Below are 20,738 nucleotides of genomic sequence, written 5' to 3'. Positions count from 1 at the left end.
CAAAATACAAAATAATTCTTATACGACTCCTATATGAGACAAATCCACTGTTTAAAATACCTTACGATTCCTTCCATACCCAAAGAATAATAACATTCCCAGCATGAGAAAAAGACACAATACTACCACGCTGCCTTATGAATAAATACTGAATGTGGTGATGACATATGGCGAACTGACCTATGCCGATTTAAAGCATTGTTAATTTCCACTGTGGTACTTCCAGGCACCTCCAACGTCGCTCTTTCTCTCTCTTCTATGGGGTAAACGCGAAGTTGAAGCTCTGAGAATTTCATAGCATTTTTGAAGATCTCCTGTGCACTGTGATAAATAAAAATAAAAAATTGTAAAAAGGAGAGAAACAAGAGAAAAAAGAGATAGGAGAAGAAAAGTTAATCTCAATAGAAACAAAACTAAGCCAGACTATAGTCTACTGTAAATATTTTGGTTTAGCGTAAAAAGGGGAAGATTTATGGTAAATTACTCAACTTATCTTACAGCCATAGGAAATTTCAATATATTATTTCAAAATATTGGTTTCTGTAATTACACATTTATGTTATAAATGTAGCACAGAGTTTTTCAACCAATTTACGAAACTCACTCGGAACAAAAACATTCAAAGAAAATAGAATAGACATAAGGAAAGAACCATACAAAAATTCGTGCCATTAAGAATAATTCAGTGAAGAAAATCGATCAAGCGTGTTCAAAAAGTGAGGATTTAGTTTCCCATGACGATGAAACCAGATATTCAAAGCCCTAATTTGAACCCTATCAGTGTCCTCGACGCGCCATCTCGCATAGCTAATTTTGGAATAAATGAGCCAAAAAAAGGCACTAATTTAGGTTCAAATAACCCTCGTTTATGATGAATTTTGGTGATACAAGCAACTTGAGCAATATCACATCTCTTTTTTCATTTATTGCAAAAACCAAAGGTGGCTTTCTATGTGTCGAAACTGAATATATTAGGAAGTAATCATATTTTGAAATTACTTTGATTAACTGTAGAATAGTTAATAGGAACGTGAGATAAACTTTGTTTCGTTTTGATTTTCTATTTATACAGTTCCATCAGTTAAATACATTCTTTGTTTTGACTAACCACCAGATTTGAACCACCAGATTCCAAAAGCCCAATATGAGAACTTTTCTAATGAAACTAGTCTGAAATACTCTTGAAATCAGGAATTCATAATATTGAATCCACCAATTTTGCATTGATTCAAATAATTCATTTGTTTTGAACATACTTGATTCTTACATACTCATAAAAATTTAACTCAGCCTTGAGATCTTTAATAACCACTGATACCAACAAACAGGTAGATATCTTTAGCTAACTGCAGTAACCGGGATACCAAAACTACTAGTTCATTTTGCCCGCTGGATATTTAGTTATCTCAGATAATGACGACAAATCGCGGAAAACTAGAATTTTTTTTAACAATCGGCGCATTTTTTCACCGATGCCGTGGAAACGAAACAGTAACCCAGACTTTTGGTGAAACGCACAATACAAGGGTACAAGGCATAACCCCAGTACAAAATTCTAACCAAATCGGACTAGCAGTTTGAATGCTACAGCTAAACACACAAACAGACAGAACGACTGAGCATAAGGGTCTCCTAGAGTGAAGATCACAGCGAGAGAAAAGTGATTAGACCCAAAACATATTAACCCCCTCAAAAGTAGTTTGTACTCACATATGTAGTGTATATTGGGCAAGAACATAGTTGTTTATTTCGACGATAACATCACCCTCCCGTAAAAGTTCTTCTCGTTCTGATCTTCCTCCTTCATCAACTGATTCAACGAGCAATCCACAAAATATGTTTCTATCCATGAAACTCATCACCTAATAGAAATACATAGAATGTTATATTTGTCGCTGTGCAAAAAGAATTATCTTGAATATTTTGCACAGGCATTGAAATTCCCAATTATTATATGACTCCTATGTGTACGAAGATGTTTGCAGAGATGTAACTTATGGATTTTGATAAAACACAAATTGTATAAACAAATATAGATTTGTATAAACAGGATATCAGATTTTTTTCAAAGAAGATTAATTTATGTGCAGGGAATTCACTGACTCCCTGTAAAATATTATTTCAAGGTTCGATATGAAAATTTAAAATATTCATAACTAGAGTGGCAAGTCAAAATTTCAGAACACCGGGGGGGGGTATTTGCAACAACTATAAATGGAAGACATACAGCCATGTCAAAAAATAGTTTGGCGATTCTCAGAATGACACCAGATGTAAAACAGATTTCTTTATTGATAAACACTTATCGGAATTCCATTGGACAATAACTCTTTTTACTACATCCAATAATTATCCATACCCAATCAAAGATGGAAACCTAAAGATTTAGATAATATCAAGCTTACAAATCTATATTTATAATAAAATACTCTTTGTATGATAAATAGTTTATGACTGGTAAAAATAACCAGCAAGTGCTGATATTATAAATATAAAACATAAAACAGCTGAACAAATTTCACCTGAACACCGAGAGGTCTGTTATCAACATCAACAAACATTTCTTGTGTGTCGTTATAAAAATCTGGATAAAACGAGGAATCTTTTGGAGATGGAGGTAAATAGCGATCAGCTGTGTATTCCGTTTTATGATGCGAGCTGAAGTCCGCATAATTTGAAGTAACTTCTTTCCTACCCTCTGGTGGTTGTCGAATATCACTATATCGATATTTATCTTCAGGTAGGTCGTCGTAATTTTCTGAAAGCATTCCCATTTTGGATTGTCTCATTTTTCCTCGTGTAAAATTTCCATAATTTTTTGCGTCTTGTGACATTATTTTTGCTTTTATACTATGATGACCACTGTCAATACTATTATTAGTGTCACTGCTGGCAGTCACAACACTAACATTCTGATCTGGAGAGCTGTTCGCTGTTGTAATCATAATTTGCTTATGATATTCTGATGGATTCAGGTTTTCTTCATTTAAATGATTACCACCTGAGACTTGCCTCTCATAATAATGGTTCAAATTCTGAAAATAACAATAATTTAAGTAATTAGGTAAGTTATTAAGTAAATAAAGGTCAATAGCCAGTTATAATATTTCCTCAAACTTCTTTGTTTTGAGATCATATATTAGACACTTGCCAACAAATTTAACGGAATCGAATGAGAGTTTTACTTGAAAATATAGAGAAGTCTAAATATAGCCAATTCCGTAAACTATTTGCATCTAATTACAGACAGAGGGTGTATCATAGTATTACCGTAATAAAAAATGGAGAAGTAAAAATATTACATGGGATACTTCTTGCTTAATAAGGCATTTTATAAAGCTCCAATTATATATATTTAGTAAATGCAGTAACAAATTAAAAATTATATTTTTAGAAAGGGACATACATAACTTATATGATTTTTCTCACGTGTTATGTTTTTTTGATTTATGCAGTAAATATGAAATGGCATATGAGTATATGACTAATATGAGGCCTTGAGCATAAAATAAGCCAAAACATTTGTATATACCTTACTTACAGGTGATTTGTGTGTTCCAATATTCTTGATGTTTTCTTCATTTCTATCCAACATTTGTTCACTCTCTCTACGTACAGTTATATGAGAATTAGGACCTGAGGGAAATGAAAATATGAAATTATTGGAAGCTTTGTATAACAAACAATAGTAAAAAACATTTAAATTATCAATTATATATGTCAGAAATACAAGGCACGATGAAATGATTCAATTTTTACAAAGACCGATTAAATCAAAAAGTAGATTCTGGTATGAATCAGCTGTCAGAATCACTTGTTAAATCAATTTTCATTTCAACAAAAGTTTCAAAAGTTGGTACATGGTAACAGAATTGATGCTGACAAATATTTAATATTCATTAGGTAAACTTTTCTCCATTTGAATCAAAACAATTTTAAACGGATGTGTTAATCTTTCAATTTATCATCATTTTGGCATCCAATGAGTTCAACTTATATAAATAGCAAAAGTTTATTTAGTTTAATCGGAAACAGATTGACAATCGGGCATGTCGTAACAATGACTGAAGAAGAACGTGAATAAACACTCCTGCGATACAAAAATACATCATTTGTGAGTTATGTTAATTGATTTGAGTCATATTTTAACAACATTCTGGAAGCGTGAGTTGATAAACTCCCAAGTAAAATATTATTCTACATAGCAACAAAGATCACTTCACTATTTTGGTTTATATATGGCATGTTCATAAAGACGTGTGACAATTTCAATTTAATTGTGAAGTCAGCTATACCTTTATTTATCTGTTTTATTTAAATCAGTCCCTTCTCCATTAAATTTTTTTACTCATTCAATACACCCTCGTTGGCCGTTGCGCGAAGCCCATCAAAATTCTTTAACCTATTTTAATACAGAACTATATATACACCCTGTTAATTCAAGGAAAGAATTTTTGTGAGACTAAGGCAATCAGTTATATTCAACATAACTGTAGCTAGTGAATATGAGAATTAGATTTCTATATGTGCTAATAGTTTAATTCTTTTTTACCTCACCCATCAAATATAAAGTTATCATCTAACACTAGTTAAACACAAACTTTATACAAGAACAATTATTAACAATTATCATTAAATATGAATTTCTGGCAAGAAAGATCAAATTTAAGTTGGTCCTCTCTCTGACAAAAAATATTTTCAAAAACTCTATTACTATAATCTTGCATTTGAAATAGGCCTTTTCTTATTGACATTCTTTCTCACTACTTAGCAAGCTGAGTAATTTTTTCTTTACTACATATGGTTACTGAATAAACCGCCCACTCGTCTGTTACATTGTATGAAGATATTCCAATACGTAACAGTGTGAATTAGTCACAATGAAACCATAATGTGAATCACATCAACTACGTAAGAAATCAACTGCCGTACTAGAAGACTGTGTAATATGACAATATGGCACAATAAAAAGCTTATTTATAGACAACAATCTAATGAATGATCATAGAAAAGATTTTCATAGTAAAGTACCCAGTAATTGAATTTCGACTTAGGCTGAGAATTTTAAGATTTTTGTGGCAATAATGCATAAATGATTAATTAGAATTAATTACTTGATACGGCACTTGATCCTTTAAAATAGCTATAGCTAATATACCTTAGAATTATCCATCTATAAAGCTTTCTGTTAACTTTTCTATGCATCTTAGGAGCAATATACATATGCTATTGATTACATTTTGTTAGAATTCACACCTACCGAATCTACAAATAATATCAATTTTATATTCCATTTATGCTAAATCATTTCTCCATCCACAATGGTGGCAAATATAAACTTCAAAATATTCCAATGTCCCTTCAAATCACTAAATATCTCTGAAGATGAACTCGATCTAATAAATTAGCATTTAGCATTGAAGAAAAGTGCCTTGGTTTGTTGATTAAACACACGAGTACATCTTTGGACCATGTTTGATATTACACCATTTTTGTTAGTTAATGCTCAAAAATCCTCTCTAATAAGCAGCTTAACATACAAACGCATGTTTTGCACACAGGCAAATCCGTTTCAGTGTTTACATATAACACTCATATTAGCATTAGATCTTCCAGCTTAATAGGCTAGCTGTAAATTCTTACAAACACAAGTATGAAAACACATGATGCCACACCCCTATACATGAAAGGAATCCTGTGTGATGACCAGTATAATAGGTACACACAGTTGTACAGCTGTGATGAATGACATCAAAAAAAAACGACAACCTACATACACTCAATTCAGTTGGTTTTAATGGAATATGGCATTATCAAAATTAAAATAAATCCTCTTTACTATGCCTAAATATGACGCCATAGTGATGAACAAAACATTCCTAACTGGGGTTATACCGAGTTCTAATTCTAAAATATGGGTGAAACGCATCTGATGTCAGACCCACTCTGCCGACAGTGATAATAAACAATGATCACGAGTTGCCGACAAACGGCAGGGGAAGACGTTAATTGAACGAAAGAACGGCCGCGAAAATCATGTTTTTTTTCTATTTCAAGTCATATACTTGCCGGTTAATTAAACACACACGGAAACACACAAGTTTTATTCATAACTGTGTCATAAAATTGATGACTTCGTCCATAGCGAGCGTCACCTGTGCTTTGCGTCATTGAGTTTAAAGTCGTAGTGGAAGTGCGTTATTGAAAGCGTAATAAAATGTGATTTTAACGAGTCATCCATTCCGTCAATATTTCGTGCAAGCTAACTTCCTTGGAGTTGCGATAATCTGTAAAGGGCCGCAAAATTTAGGTCTGTACTATTATTGTCGTTCAGAATATACTTGAGCAAATAAATAAATAGGAAATACAGGTACCGGTTCGCGGAAAAGTGTACCTAATACTTCTATAAGTGGCAAATCGTAAATATGTTACAATATACTAAAACAGTTGCGCCGATTTCTTATTTATTCGTTGTATAGCATGCTGTTGCGCAGTTTCTGATACCAAGCTTGGCACTTGGTAAATTTTGCTAAACTAGGGAGTGCTATTAATGACTACACTGAACAAATGTTGATGGACTAAGAAAATTCTTATTTGAATATATCGATTGGTAACCACGGGTAACGAACGCTGACGATATGCAGTTGAAAGAACATAACTTCCGCGAAAAACCGAAAACCTCCCGCTGACATTGTTCCGGCATTCTCAGTGCCTACTTTTACATAACTATATGATTCAACCCCCATAGACATAGACTAGAAACATATCTCACATCACATGATAATATCCTCCTAGAATAATATATTCTGAATATCGATGGGTATATATATAGCATCTATAATAATATATTTTTGCCTGGATTAGTGCAGAATTAAGACGCAACTATAATTACCATTTCAAAAATCGAGATAATTGAGAAAGCAAAATAAATTGACTTACAAATCAGTCAAAACGACTGGATTAAAAATATAATTGACCGACCGGCATCCGACAAGCTAAATTGACGTTTCGACATAGTACTACTGTTCTTCTGCAATTAGTAACAAATCCACAACTTGATGTAAAATAGGCGAACAACATTAGTTACCTCCATATTGGTAGACATACTTCTGGAGCGCCGATAATCTAATATATAAGAAAACCTAAGCATATACTGTAAACTCAACTCAAAATCTGCCCTTACTTCTTGCAACCAGTTAATCAGTCTGACGATTACGCGTTTTGCAATTGTAAATATTTTGACGGATAACATCCGCTGCAGGCGACAGACAACTCATAATACATAAGCAGCGATAAATTAGCGAGAGACGACGACCGTAATCCACGGTTACATACTAAAAGGTAACGCAGGAAGTAAAACGGCAGATCGCATTATCTCTATCTAGTTGGGGGTTGAATTCCATTGTACTAACTAAAGGGAACTAATACCGCGCATACCTGAGAAGACATGCATCACTGCATATAATGATTCATCTCCGGGCAAGTTTGGGCGAAATTAAAATGGACAATGATTCGTCTTCGGCATAACGTGATACTGCAGAGTTCGTGTTGTTGGAAGGCGAATCGGGTGTTTTAGTGGATAATGTTACCTACTTTACATTTATGCTTTCTGGACCAATTTTGTATGTCTAACAAATCAGAAATTTAACCTATCGTAAGTGTGCGATAAATAAGATTGCTTCGACGAAAAGTCCATAAATTGAACCTGATGCCGCTAATGAATCTGTCAGTTTTTTACAAATAAATTAATCGAAAATTTGATGCAATATATCTCAACAATTTTACTCGAATATTTACAAATAATATTGTGCTGTGCATATGCGAAGAAAAATATATCGACTACATTTAAAAAAAAGCTCTATAATGAGGCGCCTCCTGCCTATAATTTGAAGACATGTTTCTGCAATTAAACCCTACCAAATATTAGAAACGGCAAAAATATAAATTCTCGGCATACACAATAAATACACAAGCGAATGAAGACTATTTATTAGGTAAAAGCCTAAATATTTCAATAGTAAAATTGGTAGAAACGAAGCGCCAACAAATATGACTCTACTTTCCCACTAACTATTCCTATTATGAATGAATGAATCTATCTCGATATAGTAGGCAACAGAGCAGAAAATCAAATTTGATTTGGCTTTACTTGACGCTTTCCTAATCCTGTATTTGCAATGCGATTAATACCGCGACCTCGAAGAACGGGGAGTAAATTCGCGCCTTTGTGTTGTTGTTTGATAACAAATTGTGCAAATTTCAAAGCGTAAGCTTGCGATATTAATAGACGCAGTAGCATTCAAATCAGAAGCCGATTATGGTGTTACCTCCAGCTATGTTCCCAAAGCCAAATAATTAGACGAGACAATTAATAAGGGAGTACCGTAAGTAACACAAGTAATCTGTGCATAAAGCTACTCTCTGCGGTTGATTTTCAAAAACACATGCCGGTAACCCAATTGGAAATGTTCCAAAATTAAAATATCAAATACCAGAAGGCCCACTAGTCATATTGTGAGGTAAAGGCAAGTTTGGCCCTTACATAATACAATTTAGTATTTAAACAAAAAAGGGGCGCTGTCTTTATTTTCTGCCAAAACGCTGAAATAATAGTCAATTCTCAATTCTGGAATTCCTACCGGTATATTCAACGAAGCCTTTACCACAGCTTTGTAATTACATTGCTGACCATGATAGCTTTCAATATTAGTGAGTGTACTCCTTGAAACAGCTAATAATTGATTTGGGATGAGTTTTTCAAGCCTACTTCAAAGCACGCTGCCTTTGCCAAACACGCTATCCTGTTGCCTAAATGTCAATTTTAAAGTATACCATAAAAAAGATACTTCAATGGGTTGGTCCTATCTACCGGAATCAGAAGATTATGCCAAATTCCAATGTATCATGCCTGAAGTGCCATCAGCACATTCTTGTGACAATATTTTACCTTTTCATGTCACTGGGCTTTGATAATTTATTTTTATTTTTTTGAGAAGAGTGGTTTAACTAGTTATTATAGTGGCGGCAAATTACAAGTGGCCCTAAAACAGTGAGCTTTATTCATATCCTTCAAAAACACAACAAATCTTGGTTAATATCAAAATTAGCCAAATTGATTGAAAGGGGTAATTTGTTTGTGTCAAAATTCTGGCTTCTCATTGTAAATTTAACAGCCATACCTACAACTACAATAATTAGTTGTTTATGCTATAATCCAGATTAAAAGAGTATAAATATCACTCATTGAAGAGTAGGTATCTCAACTCTTGGAATGAACTGAAATTAAACAATTGGGCATACACAAGACACAATAACCTTTGACATTCTGATGTATATAAACCCTAATTGTTACTGTAACCCATTCTAGTCCTTATTTGCAGCGTAATGATAGCTTTCACTCGCAAGTTGAAACTAAATGCCACACAATATCAGACAGCTAAAAATAGCTTTGTTATCAGTAATAATATACTACAGTCATTGATGCTTAACTTTGTTTATATATTTTGAAAATCAAAACCACTTATCAGAAACTTGGTGGCGTCATGGTCCTGTAATGCCGCATTCCATCAAGCATTAGTGAGTATATAAAACCAAATAACATTTGAGTTATAACTTATGACCTCATCTTTTCTTATCACTATAAAATAAACTATATAGGCTATATATGGAAAAATAAAATATTGGAAATATGAAGTAATCTTGTTGTTTCAGGTTCAATATTGAATCTACACATACATGGTTGGAAAACCAAAAGTCGGCAATCAATTTAGTTTGTGTATTAGATTCAGTCTTACAGGAATAAATCTTCATTGACAAATTATGTTTATAATCCATAAAATATCCACAATTTCAAGATTTTTTTTTGACCAGAGAGAGTAGCAGAGAGAGTATGAACAATACACTCACCTGCTTTCAATGCATCCACGCCAACATTAACTTCGAGGTTTTGTTCTCTTTTGCTGTTATGTTTTATCACAGTTGCATTACCAGTGGGTGCTAGAGGTCGATTTCTACTTGCTGTTATAAAATGTCAACAGTTAAAATAAGCATTAAAATTGTATGATTCATCAAATAATATCTATCAGAATAGACATACATAAAACTATGTTCTGAATCACGAATTCAAATATGCCAGCCAGAACTCATGTAAGAAAACAGAACTCATATTATGATAAATAGCAATGACAATGATACTTTCAAATGTACTTAGAACCAATAAAAATGAGGATAGGTTTTACCATGATCAATTATTGTACAACCTTTAATATTAGCCGCTTTGAATAGTCAAATAGTAAAAAAACACAATGCGAAAATAACAGGGTATTCATACATGAGGAGGTATTATCATTGCCAAATCTGCTGTTTAGGACAGAAGAATGGTGTTGAAATGACAACGGACTTCGATGACCATCAGATCCTGATCCACTGTGTCTGTCCCATCCATTATAATGATATGTTTGATTATCTTCTTCTTCAAATATTGCAATAAGCTGAAACAGAAAATGTTAGCCATAGGTTAGGTCATCAAAAATCAGGCAGCCATGGAAAAATGTGTCAATATAATTTTCTTTGATAAATTTTGCAATTACAATACTTGATACAATGGAGAGTGCTCTAATTAAAACAATACAAAATATGTACAATTTATGAGAAAAAAAAGTATAAAAAAATTGTTTCTTGCGCAATGAATACCTATTTGAAGTATTACCAAAAAACACTTTCACTATGTAATTTGTCAATTATAATTATAGAAAAGTAATCCAAACTATGAAACATATACAAGTATTCAAATATACACTTCATTTATAATTGCTGATCATACAAGCATGATACATATAAGATACTCCAACTTCTAAACTTCGAATATTGTAAACACCTACTGTACTGTACCTTAGTTCGTAATGTTCTGAAAAGCCACATTTTACGAAAGTTCAGATAGTGCCTCAATAAATTATAATATCTGCATTATCCTATCTTAGCGCAGCAACAAGGAAGCATAGAGAATATGGCACTGAGTACAGAATGCATTTCGTGGTATGCATGAAATATTTTAGTAATAAGTCATATAGATCAAGAGGAAGTAACATCTATTTCAGTGGGCTGGATAGAAAATTTTAAATGTGTCATTGATCACAATAATGAATGGCTTCAATAAGAAAAAATAATACTACCTATTATTAAATGAAAATAAAGTTAATTTTGAAAGAAGTAGAATAGGCTAGTCAATTTGTATGCATCAGCTATTTTGAGTCCATAAATAAGAACAGTAATCTACACATATTCCCAAAATATGTGGGTGATAAGAACTGTTCATATACAATGCCATGACATTATTCCACACTATCAATACTATTAGAGTGAAATAATTCGAGGCCAAATTAAAATATCATTTAGTTTGATCACAAAAAAAATATAATAATATTCAGACAAAAATTCAATGCTGAAATCGCACAGCACAAAATGACAAACAAATTTTAGGATATCCATGTCCAAAAATCCAACTTTTGTTCCAATTTTTTTATATTTAGAATTGTTATATTTAGTCTTGTTTGTTAACTCACTTGATCTCTGTCTTCAGCAACATCAAAAACATAATCATCTGTATCTAATATACCACCATCAACAGCATTTTCCAACTGACGAATTTTCACTCTGTATTTTGGTGTCTGAAATTATGTAAAGAGCCAAATAAATTTGGTATCAAAACAGCATGTATCACAAAATACACAAATGAAGTATTTGTTTAACTAACAATGTTTATACATTACGAATTAAAAATGTGGGGCTTTGTACAAAAGATCCTAAAAAATACAAATAAAAACAGTATATTCAAATTTTACAACAAATGTTGTTCCAATCGTATTTTTTGTGTTTACTTTACATTTCTCATGGATGAAGATAGAATACAGTCAATATATATTTAAATAAGAAAATAAAAAAATATATAATAAAAATAGCATAATCCAATTTCACAAAAAAAGTTCTTCCTATTGTATATCATTGTGCACTCTGAATAGTCCATAAGATATATAATATTCCAAAATCCAATATAGACTAATTAAAATAAGCCCACTTACTTTTCCTATAGCCTTCTTATAACGAGCGCAAGCTTCCTTTACGAGTTCGGCAACAGTGGCTCCTCCTTTGCATGGCACGATAACACGAGTTTGCCCGAAACATACTGTCACCCTCATATTTTTCATCCAATTTTTCAGGTAACGAAACTTCTGATCACATAATTTCCGATTCCTTACAAGTTACTACTGGTTATTTACCTAATTGAAGACGACACCAGAATACTTTGTTGCGTCAATGGGGATTTATTCCTCGGTACCTTCTTGAAGAATAGCTTTACGCAACACTTAAAACCTGGACGAGGTTCAATTTTCCCAACGAGAGTTCAGAAACAATAGTGTACTAAATTGAGTCCGATAGGTAACAATGAAATGGAGTGGTGCGTGATACTGAACAGAACTAATTTAGGCAAATAGTAATAATAATAGAATCTGTCAAACACAAATGGTATGTTAATTACAATAAGCCTACTTCATCAACAACTACGACGCCGCGAGAATAATTACCTAAGATAAAAATTTAAAGTGGAAAACGAATTGGTAATATAGTTGTAATACAATTAACTACCTCTAATTAGAAAATGACCACATAATAACGAGAAATATCTATATTTACATGTAAAATTAAGACAATCGGCAAAATGAGTGTTTTGGGACATCGCCAACAAATTATATTTTCCGTGGGAATGTTAGCGTGAGAAACCTAGTTTTAAGCCAATTATAAAGAATATATGAATTGTTATTATTTGCTCATCATGGGATTGGACACAGGAACTTGAATTAAGCAATAGGTATTTGAATTATAATGCAAATGAAAACATATTATTTAATGTTTTCATTATTTGTGCCATACAAAAACGTTATATAAAATCACGCGCATCGACGTTGATCTCGAAGAAATATTACGACTCGACAGCGCCCCCTACTTATATTATAATTTTAGACATGAGATCTATGCTCAAATATATGGACACGTAGCGCCACATAGTGGCAAATTTTGATAGCGTCATAGCACACAAAAAAACGATAAATGAAAGTAGTAGCCTTCTAGAGGGAAATATAATCTTTACTCACTGAAAATTTCAAAGCAATTGGTCCAGTAATCATGTAGAAAAGCGATTTTTTTCAAAACGATACGAAGAAGACCAACAAGAACAAAATTACCAAAAATATGAAAACGACCCATAGGTCCACTCACGTGTCCAATAAAAGCATTGCTTTTTACATTAGCGACAATGTATCCCGTGGGAAGAAATAAATCCAGTTGAGGAACGGTAAGAGAAATGGAAACCGACCTGAATAGTATAGCATCATAGCGACAAATCCAAACCATTGTTCATATTCGGTCCCATGGGTACACTTTCATTTATCGCTAAATTTTTTCCGTTAAACAATCATGTATAACAGAGGAATTTAAAATCTATTTATATATGCATATACTTACATTTTCAATCATGCGAATCCATTATACGATCTATGCGTGTGCCAGACGAAGATCTTGAAAAGATGACGCAGTATATTAATTATTTATTTACACGAGGCTAAATTCGTATCCATGACGAGTTTACAAATAATGGACATCTTGTGTATTTCATCGCCGATGGCTTGTGCATATGCTGTTTGAGTAACTTTACACGGAGACATGTCACCATTAATGGAAACGTCTGGTAAAAGGGAAAAAAATCGAAAATATGACGAGTTTACGAAGTCGATATTCTAAAGCGAGTACAAACGAAGGAGGCAAATTTTTTGAAACGTAAATTTCAAATGTCTATAAATAATTTGCTAATGAACGTCGTCCAATAATCGTCCGTCCAATATGCAAGCAGCAAGCGCGGAATACGAGATAAGAGCTATGTTGCAAAGCATTGGCCTAACAAAACGGACGATAATTCGATGAAGCATTTTGTAATCGAGTAAATGGTAATTTAATATATATACAATCATTTTGTGAAATTCAAATGCTGACCCTAATGCAGTAATGAATTTCAGAACATTAAGTACATTCGTTCGATATTATTATAAATCCAACCCATAGAGCCATCGTGTCTACTCGTCGCCTATTTGATTTGCATTTTTGTCGATCGATAGTGATGTTGTATAATCGGTTGATTCTTAGTCATTACAAAGAATAATGGAAAGTGAGCAGATGGTAATTAATATCTTTGCTAGAGAATACACCTGCTTGTATTCAGTCAACGTGGTCCAGACAGAACTAATTATGTCAGAATTATTTGTTAAAATTTGATCGTTTCGTAATAATTTCTGAAGAAAACATTTGACAAAGCCGCACTGATTTTTCTGGCTTTCCTTGCGAATCCTGAACAAATTCCGCAGTGAGAATGTGTACATCCACATTCTGATTTAGGGGAATGAGAAACGATCAATCTTCAGAGCGTATTAATATAAAATTGCGTTGTACAGTAACAGTCGCAAGGTAGATAAACTTGAAGTCGCCTTGTCTATGCCAAAATAGGATTTGTAGCCTGCTATTCAGAAATTCTTCTAAAACATGAATTTCTATAACCTGTGATCTAAATATAATTAAATCTATTTTAGTCCATATGAACCATTTCATATAATTACGACATACACACTTCATAATCTTTATATACGACAAATCCACATTCTCTGTAAATATATGTCCGACTGAATATATCATATCATAATATTGAACTAACACCAGCAAGTATGACAAAAGCAAAATTAGTTCGTTAAGCAATTACTCGTCGCACTACTAACTACCAGACAGATATATGTACATTAAAAGGTAATTCGAGACAAGTCAAGTTGAAATCTACACAACCTTCCAATCAATTCTTATTAACGCGGCAATTATCGAGCTCGCAGTTCACCATAATCCTCTACCAAACGAACAATTAGTCAAATTTGGAGAAAGGACTGTCTTAAATTAAGAACTTCCACGCCTGGCCATTTATATTTTATAGAGGTTTTACACGACAGACATCTTGTGGACGATGCTGTGTTTTTTTTAAAAAAAAACGGCGACATGTCAACGGAAATGTCGACTTTACGGTTAAGCTGTTATAACCTGGTATGTTTATCTTTATCTGCAGAGATATTTCAGTCAGTCGCCATTCCACAAATCCCATGGTGGTATATTCCGCTAATCAAAATAAAAGCTACGAAAAATGATATCACTATCACATGTTATTGAATTTTGTGCTTTTCATATTTTGAAACACATGAACAATCCAAGAAAGGTTCCTGAATGTAAAGCATTTCAGAGGTAAGACACATCACACATATGTAGTCCATGCTTCTATCGCCGGTCTACACGTTCCCACCAATATTTCATTTCCATATTTCAATCTATAATATATATACATATAAATACGTTCTTAATGCTTCTAGATGCTTCTTTCTCCCACTGAAACTCAATACTTGTGTGGTCAATATGCCAGACAGTCGACGAGTCTAAACTTATCTCACAAATATATATTATAATAATAATAACATTGTTTGATCTTAGCTGTTCGCCACAAAGTTACAAAAAGGGCGTCCTAAACCTGTGAATACTTTTACGATAAACATAATTCTATGCTCGATTTATCACTCTCCAGGGTCAAGCTCAATTGACAGGACAGTTCCGCTCTACCGGGCGTAACTGTTTACATCTCACTCGAAACGTCAAGTGCGCTTCACCTCGCCATCTTGTACTCGCATTGTTGACATTCAAATTCCTAAACAGCCAATCACGCTTTCGGTTAGCCAGTAAAAACACGGGCCAGAGAAATTGGGAGCTTCAATTTTACACACCAAGTTCAATAAACCATGTGTCTTAATTCAGTACCTATTACAATTTAGGATTTTATGAATTAAAATAGTTTATATATTTGGCAAATATTCGGTCCAGCGCCTCTGTGCGTTATCGTTAAATGAAAACTATACATGATTTTACAAAAATATAAGAAATTGCGATGGCCGTGTTTGGCGCAGCCTGATACGCTCAGGAATGTGCCACGATCATTTTTGCCATGGTTACTGAAATTTTTGAATACTTTATTTTCGGAAACAAAATTTAATTTTTACGGTCCTCGATTTAATAGGGCACGGAAGTTTACCGCAAAAGATATAGAAATTTAATTATATTTATTTGAATAATTTTCCATCGTTCCAGTGAACCAAGAAAATAATACATTTATATACGCAAAGATATAATGAAATATATAGTGTTATTTCATGCTGTAAAGCCGCTAAATTGTATTTTCAATATAAGAAACATTAAAAAGTTAATGATACTCATGTGGTCTTGAGGCTAAGTTTTGTTTTTCAGTGGTTTAAAAATATCTCGTAAAATAGTTGGCTTATTGGCTATATTTATGTGATCCGCGGGATTCCATGAAATCCACTTAAGATTCAAAACAGTCTAAAGACTCTCAATTAATGTACTATCTTCACAGAACACGATAATTTTAGAAGAAGCTAAAATTTAGTTCGAAATAAGTGAATCAAGAGTGAACATACAATTATACAGCAATTATTCATTCGACATGACGTCACAGTACTGACATATGCCTACCGGAATTTTAATGAAGATTTATCAGGATACGAACATATATGAAGCACAATGATATATAGTATATAATCTATATATATAATCAAAATCCATACAAAAGCAACGCAAAAGCATCCATTTATAGCAACGCAAAAATTAATATGCGTCGTTCGGATGTCTTAATCCAAAACAAATCTCTAATGGTTAGCTTTTTGAATACCCAACCAATAACGGGTCAAAATTAATTGTAAAAAATTGACTCAAAAATAGCAAAGATATATATAACTAGGGATGCATTTGTCAAAAACCGACAACACATGCATAAATAACAGACAGTATGTCACAAAAAAACTGTTCTTAGCATATAGATTCACATGGAGGAACCGTAAAAAACTTTGCTTATGCAAGGATGTTTGAGGTCGCGTCTTCAGAGGAGACCATCGCAAATTTCCATACACACTACTCACCCGTATTTCAATTTTTTTTAACTAGCAATGATATAAAATACCAGTGTGCACGTCGTTAGCGATCGTCAACATAATATTAAATAAAAATCAACAGGTTTCAGGTACAAATAAAAATCCAAAATGGTATAATAATCGAGCGTTGACAATTCCTTCCGAGTTCAAAAAACAGCTGATTATTATATATATAATATATGTACTTAAAACAGCGAAAAAACGTTATCTTAACTTATATATATTTATATTATATACATAAGGTCCAAAGTGACCATCTTTTTTTTAATGTTTCAAGTCGTACTCCATTTGTGGCCTGTGCCACATAGATGCCTGAATGCTGCGAAGTCAATTGCTTTGGCATTAGAATGAATCTTGACTACGCTCTACTGAAAGCTTGATTAAAATGTGTACTACTCAACAGAATATGATTCTGTTTATTTGTTGCTATAATATTTTATATTACTTAAAAAATCAATCATTCTAGAATACTAATACGGGAGGTCTATGTAGGCGACCCTGCTTCAAGTTTACACAAAACTAACTAAAAACTTTTCAAATCAAGGGAAGCGGATTTTAAAATTACATGGTTGCTGCACAAAGGTCGTCTTACGTCAGGGAGAATTATCTTCGACTAGTGCAACTCCTTAATTTAATAGCAACCGTGCCAATTAAGTTAGTTTAATTAGGCTAGTCGAAAATTTTTGTGAAATGATAAATTACACAGTATATATATTTCATAGAACAAAATGAATACGATTATATTGTAAGAATAACATGAATAGCTAATACGGTAGCAAAAGTCTACACTACACAGTGTATAGTTGTACGCGTATAGTTGTACTAGATTTCAAAGGTTTTTATTTACACTGTTCAACGCAGTGCCATTGAAATTAAAAGATACTTTACAGTCGGAAGTGTTTTCGGTCGTGTGCAAAAAATCGTATATACACATTTTTCTAGGTTTTTCCCTCAGACAATAAACAAGAGATCAATTCCCAAATATATGGACACAAAGACAAAAGCGAAGCAGTAGTCTCCTTTAGACACAGTAGTCTATCTTACACACAGTACAGTCAAAAAACTTTCGACTTTCGCGTAACAGGAAAGAGGTCGAAGAACCGCTACAAATAATTTTCTAGAGGTTATTCACAAAAAAATTCGAAGTGAAGAGCGAATAACATTAAGCCAACAAATATAAATAGAGCCATCAGAAATAAATAAAAGTTATAGCATTCTAGCGAACAATACAACTTTAAACATTGAAAATTTTTAAAGCAATTAATTCAAAAATTACGGTAATGAAAAAGAGATTTTTTTCATATTGTAAAAAATTCTACTTCCTGTCCAAAGACAATAATTTTCCACCAAGAACATATTTCTCTGTGGGTGGGCCGACTTAAACTGTACTTGAATTGAATGTCTGTGTTTGATGAAAGGGAGGATTTCGAACTTCTGTCGTTACAGTTACACCTAATAACGTCGAATAGTGTGCTTACATTGGAGCGTTCTATGTATGTTGAAACTATTTTGAAGGATTCAAATAACTATACGTATATTATATACGTTTGTGGCTACTTTGAACTAACCTACAACTGTGCCTAACCCGATATTGCCTCTTCAGCTGAGTCCATTTTGTATGGCCAGTTACAAAAAAAAAAAACTAATTGTCAACTATGAATCCTCTCGATTTAATCCGCAGCGAAATATTAACACTTATACATTAGACAAATCCGTTAGTGAATCAATAACAAAAATTAGGAAAAAAATTACTCGTTAAAGTATTTGGATAATGATATTGGACAACACTCCGGGGCATGTATCCACACGACTGCCGTCAAATGGAATTAAATTACTACATGAGAAAATATTCAATGTTGCAAAATAGCTTTAATCGGTGTCCAACAGCGACAAGAAATTGTTTTCGTGCAATCGTGACTCGCCGGCGCTCTCCGTCGACCGGATATGTAGAATCAAGAAATAATTCGTAAACAAATCAGGCGGACGGAAGCGGGTATATGTTCAGTCATATTACTGACAACTAAAATTTCCTATCTATGCCCATATTCACACAGTGGGGTGTTCTACAATTGTTATTATTATCTATTTTTCAATTGTATTGTTAAAATGAATTGTAACATCTCAACGACCACACAGAGAATAAAATTTGGACGCTGTATGAACTATTTTTTAATACACTAAAAGATCACGAAAAAGCCGAAGCGATCGTTTTATAGAGAAATATAACAATCATTATCGAAGGAGACCTAGATCAGAGGTGGGCAAATTACGGCCCTCATCCGGCCCACCGAAGTGTTTCATATGGCCCACTTGGGTCTGCTAAAATTAGGACTATAATTTTCATGAATATATATTTCCGTTGAAAATATCGATGAAACTAACGGCATTGATGCTTCTTATTATTATATGAACGTTAGCCTAGCTTTGGTACTAGCTGATGTAAATGAAAAGTTTTTTATTCATATCGAGTTTTGTGCCTCCACCCAGTAACTGGCCCACTCAGAAAGTAATTGCCCTGCCCTAGATCTTAACTATTGATTAAAATTTACATTACGCAGACAAAAACTAGCTTAGTGTTGGGAAATCTACTAAAAATTGAGTTGCGTTACTGCGTTAGATATCTGAAATGATAGCAAAAATCGAGCGATGTTGCCAAGTTACGATTACGTAACACACTACATTTCGCTTCTAGCGAGTTCGGAAACTATTAACGAATTGATAGCGTATAACATTTCCACGTTCGGATATAAACTATTTCCTGATTTATACCGTTTTTAAGCAATCCGTCACTTTTATGACATCTGTTATTATTACAGTACAATCCATCTACAACCTGAAGAAAACGTTCATGATGGCCTATCCTTACTTTAGCATAATTGATTCAATTTGCGAAACAGTCAGGGAAGGGAATACAGTATTGAGAATTTCCACAAGTATAAAATTAACATTTATCAATATTATCAAGTTAAATGTATTGGAAAGTCTGTTAATACAAGACAGGCATCTGGGGTGGAAGTAGATAGTGGATTAAACAGCAGTCGTAAGTATACAATTTCAAGCCACGCTAATCGGCATGGAAAGACCGCCCCAACGTTTGCACAATGGGAAATTACAGCGAGGCGGTACAATAGCAAAGAATGTGGTGATTACAAACAGCGACCTTACGCATTGAGTGTGTCGGTGTTTATTTTCAAAAGTTGCGTGAAAGAAGAGAACGCTTCAGTCCGGGGTCGGTAATTATAAAAATCGACCTGAGGTAACCTGAACCCAGTTAATCGTCTCCAGGACGCATTGACGCTTGAAAAAGCAAGGCATTACAAGGATGGGATGCCCGGATATGGGCCATATATGATTCAAACTTGTAAGTTCATAAGAATTTGAGGATTGTGACACCATGTAATGTATCAATATATATATATATATATGTGAAAGAAAACGATATATATTATGCCCAAATTGAAAATATATAACCAATAGTTGGCAGCACTTTCTGAAACAAGAAAGGGGATATGGGAATATGGTTTAAATGTTGACATGAATCCAATAATTACTATTAACAAGTAGATTGGGTTTTCTATTTTCAATGAAATTTTCATTGATGTAAATCTTATTCTCAAATATATAATTAATGTTGAGGAGAAACTTGGTAAAAACCACAATTTTGGA

The 20,738-nt window shown here is 33.3% G+C and overlaps 1 protein-coding gene and 1 long non-coding RNA gene across 2 annotated transcripts in view; one reads left to right on the top strand and one right to left on the bottom strand.

Annotated features, from left to right (window-relative positions):
• LOC120338234 (uncharacterized) overlaps positions 1-12,510 on the bottom strand; it is a 46,153-nt gene extending 33,643 nt beyond the window's left edge. The window contains exons 1-8 of the mRNA XM_078117090.1: positions 12,078-12,510; positions 11,562-11,666; positions 10,331-10,490; positions 9,907-10,017; positions 3,533-3,636; positions 2,523-3,035; positions 1,711-1,862; positions 181-321 (exon numbers count right to left, since the gene is read on the bottom strand). Coding sequence (XP_077973216.1) covers positions 181-321; positions 1,711-1,862; positions 2,523-3,035; positions 3,533-3,636; positions 9,907-10,017; positions 10,331-10,490; positions 11,562-11,666; positions 12,078-12,203 — 1,412 coding nt within the window. The 5' untranslated portion in view covers positions 12,204-12,510. The remainder of the gene's footprint in view (positions 1-180; positions 322-1,710; positions 1,863-2,522; positions 3,036-3,532; positions 3,637-9,906; positions 10,018-10,330; positions 10,491-11,561; positions 11,667-12,077) is intronic.
• The window catches only part of LOC144428122 (uncharacterized), a 149,710-nt gene that overhangs the window by 123,321 nt on the left and 5,651 nt on the right, over positions 1-20,738 (top strand). The gene's annotated exons all lie outside the window — the stretch shown is intronic.

The sequence above is a fragment of the Styela clava genome, chromosome 10, assembly GCF_964204865.1.
Source record: "Styela clava chromosome 10, kaStyClav1.hap1.2, whole genome shotgun sequence".
Classification (NCBI taxonomy): Eukaryota; Metazoa; Chordata; class Ascidiacea; order Stolidobranchia; family Styelidae; genus Styela; species Styela clava.
This window is presented reverse-complemented; position numbering and strand designations above follow the sequence as displayed.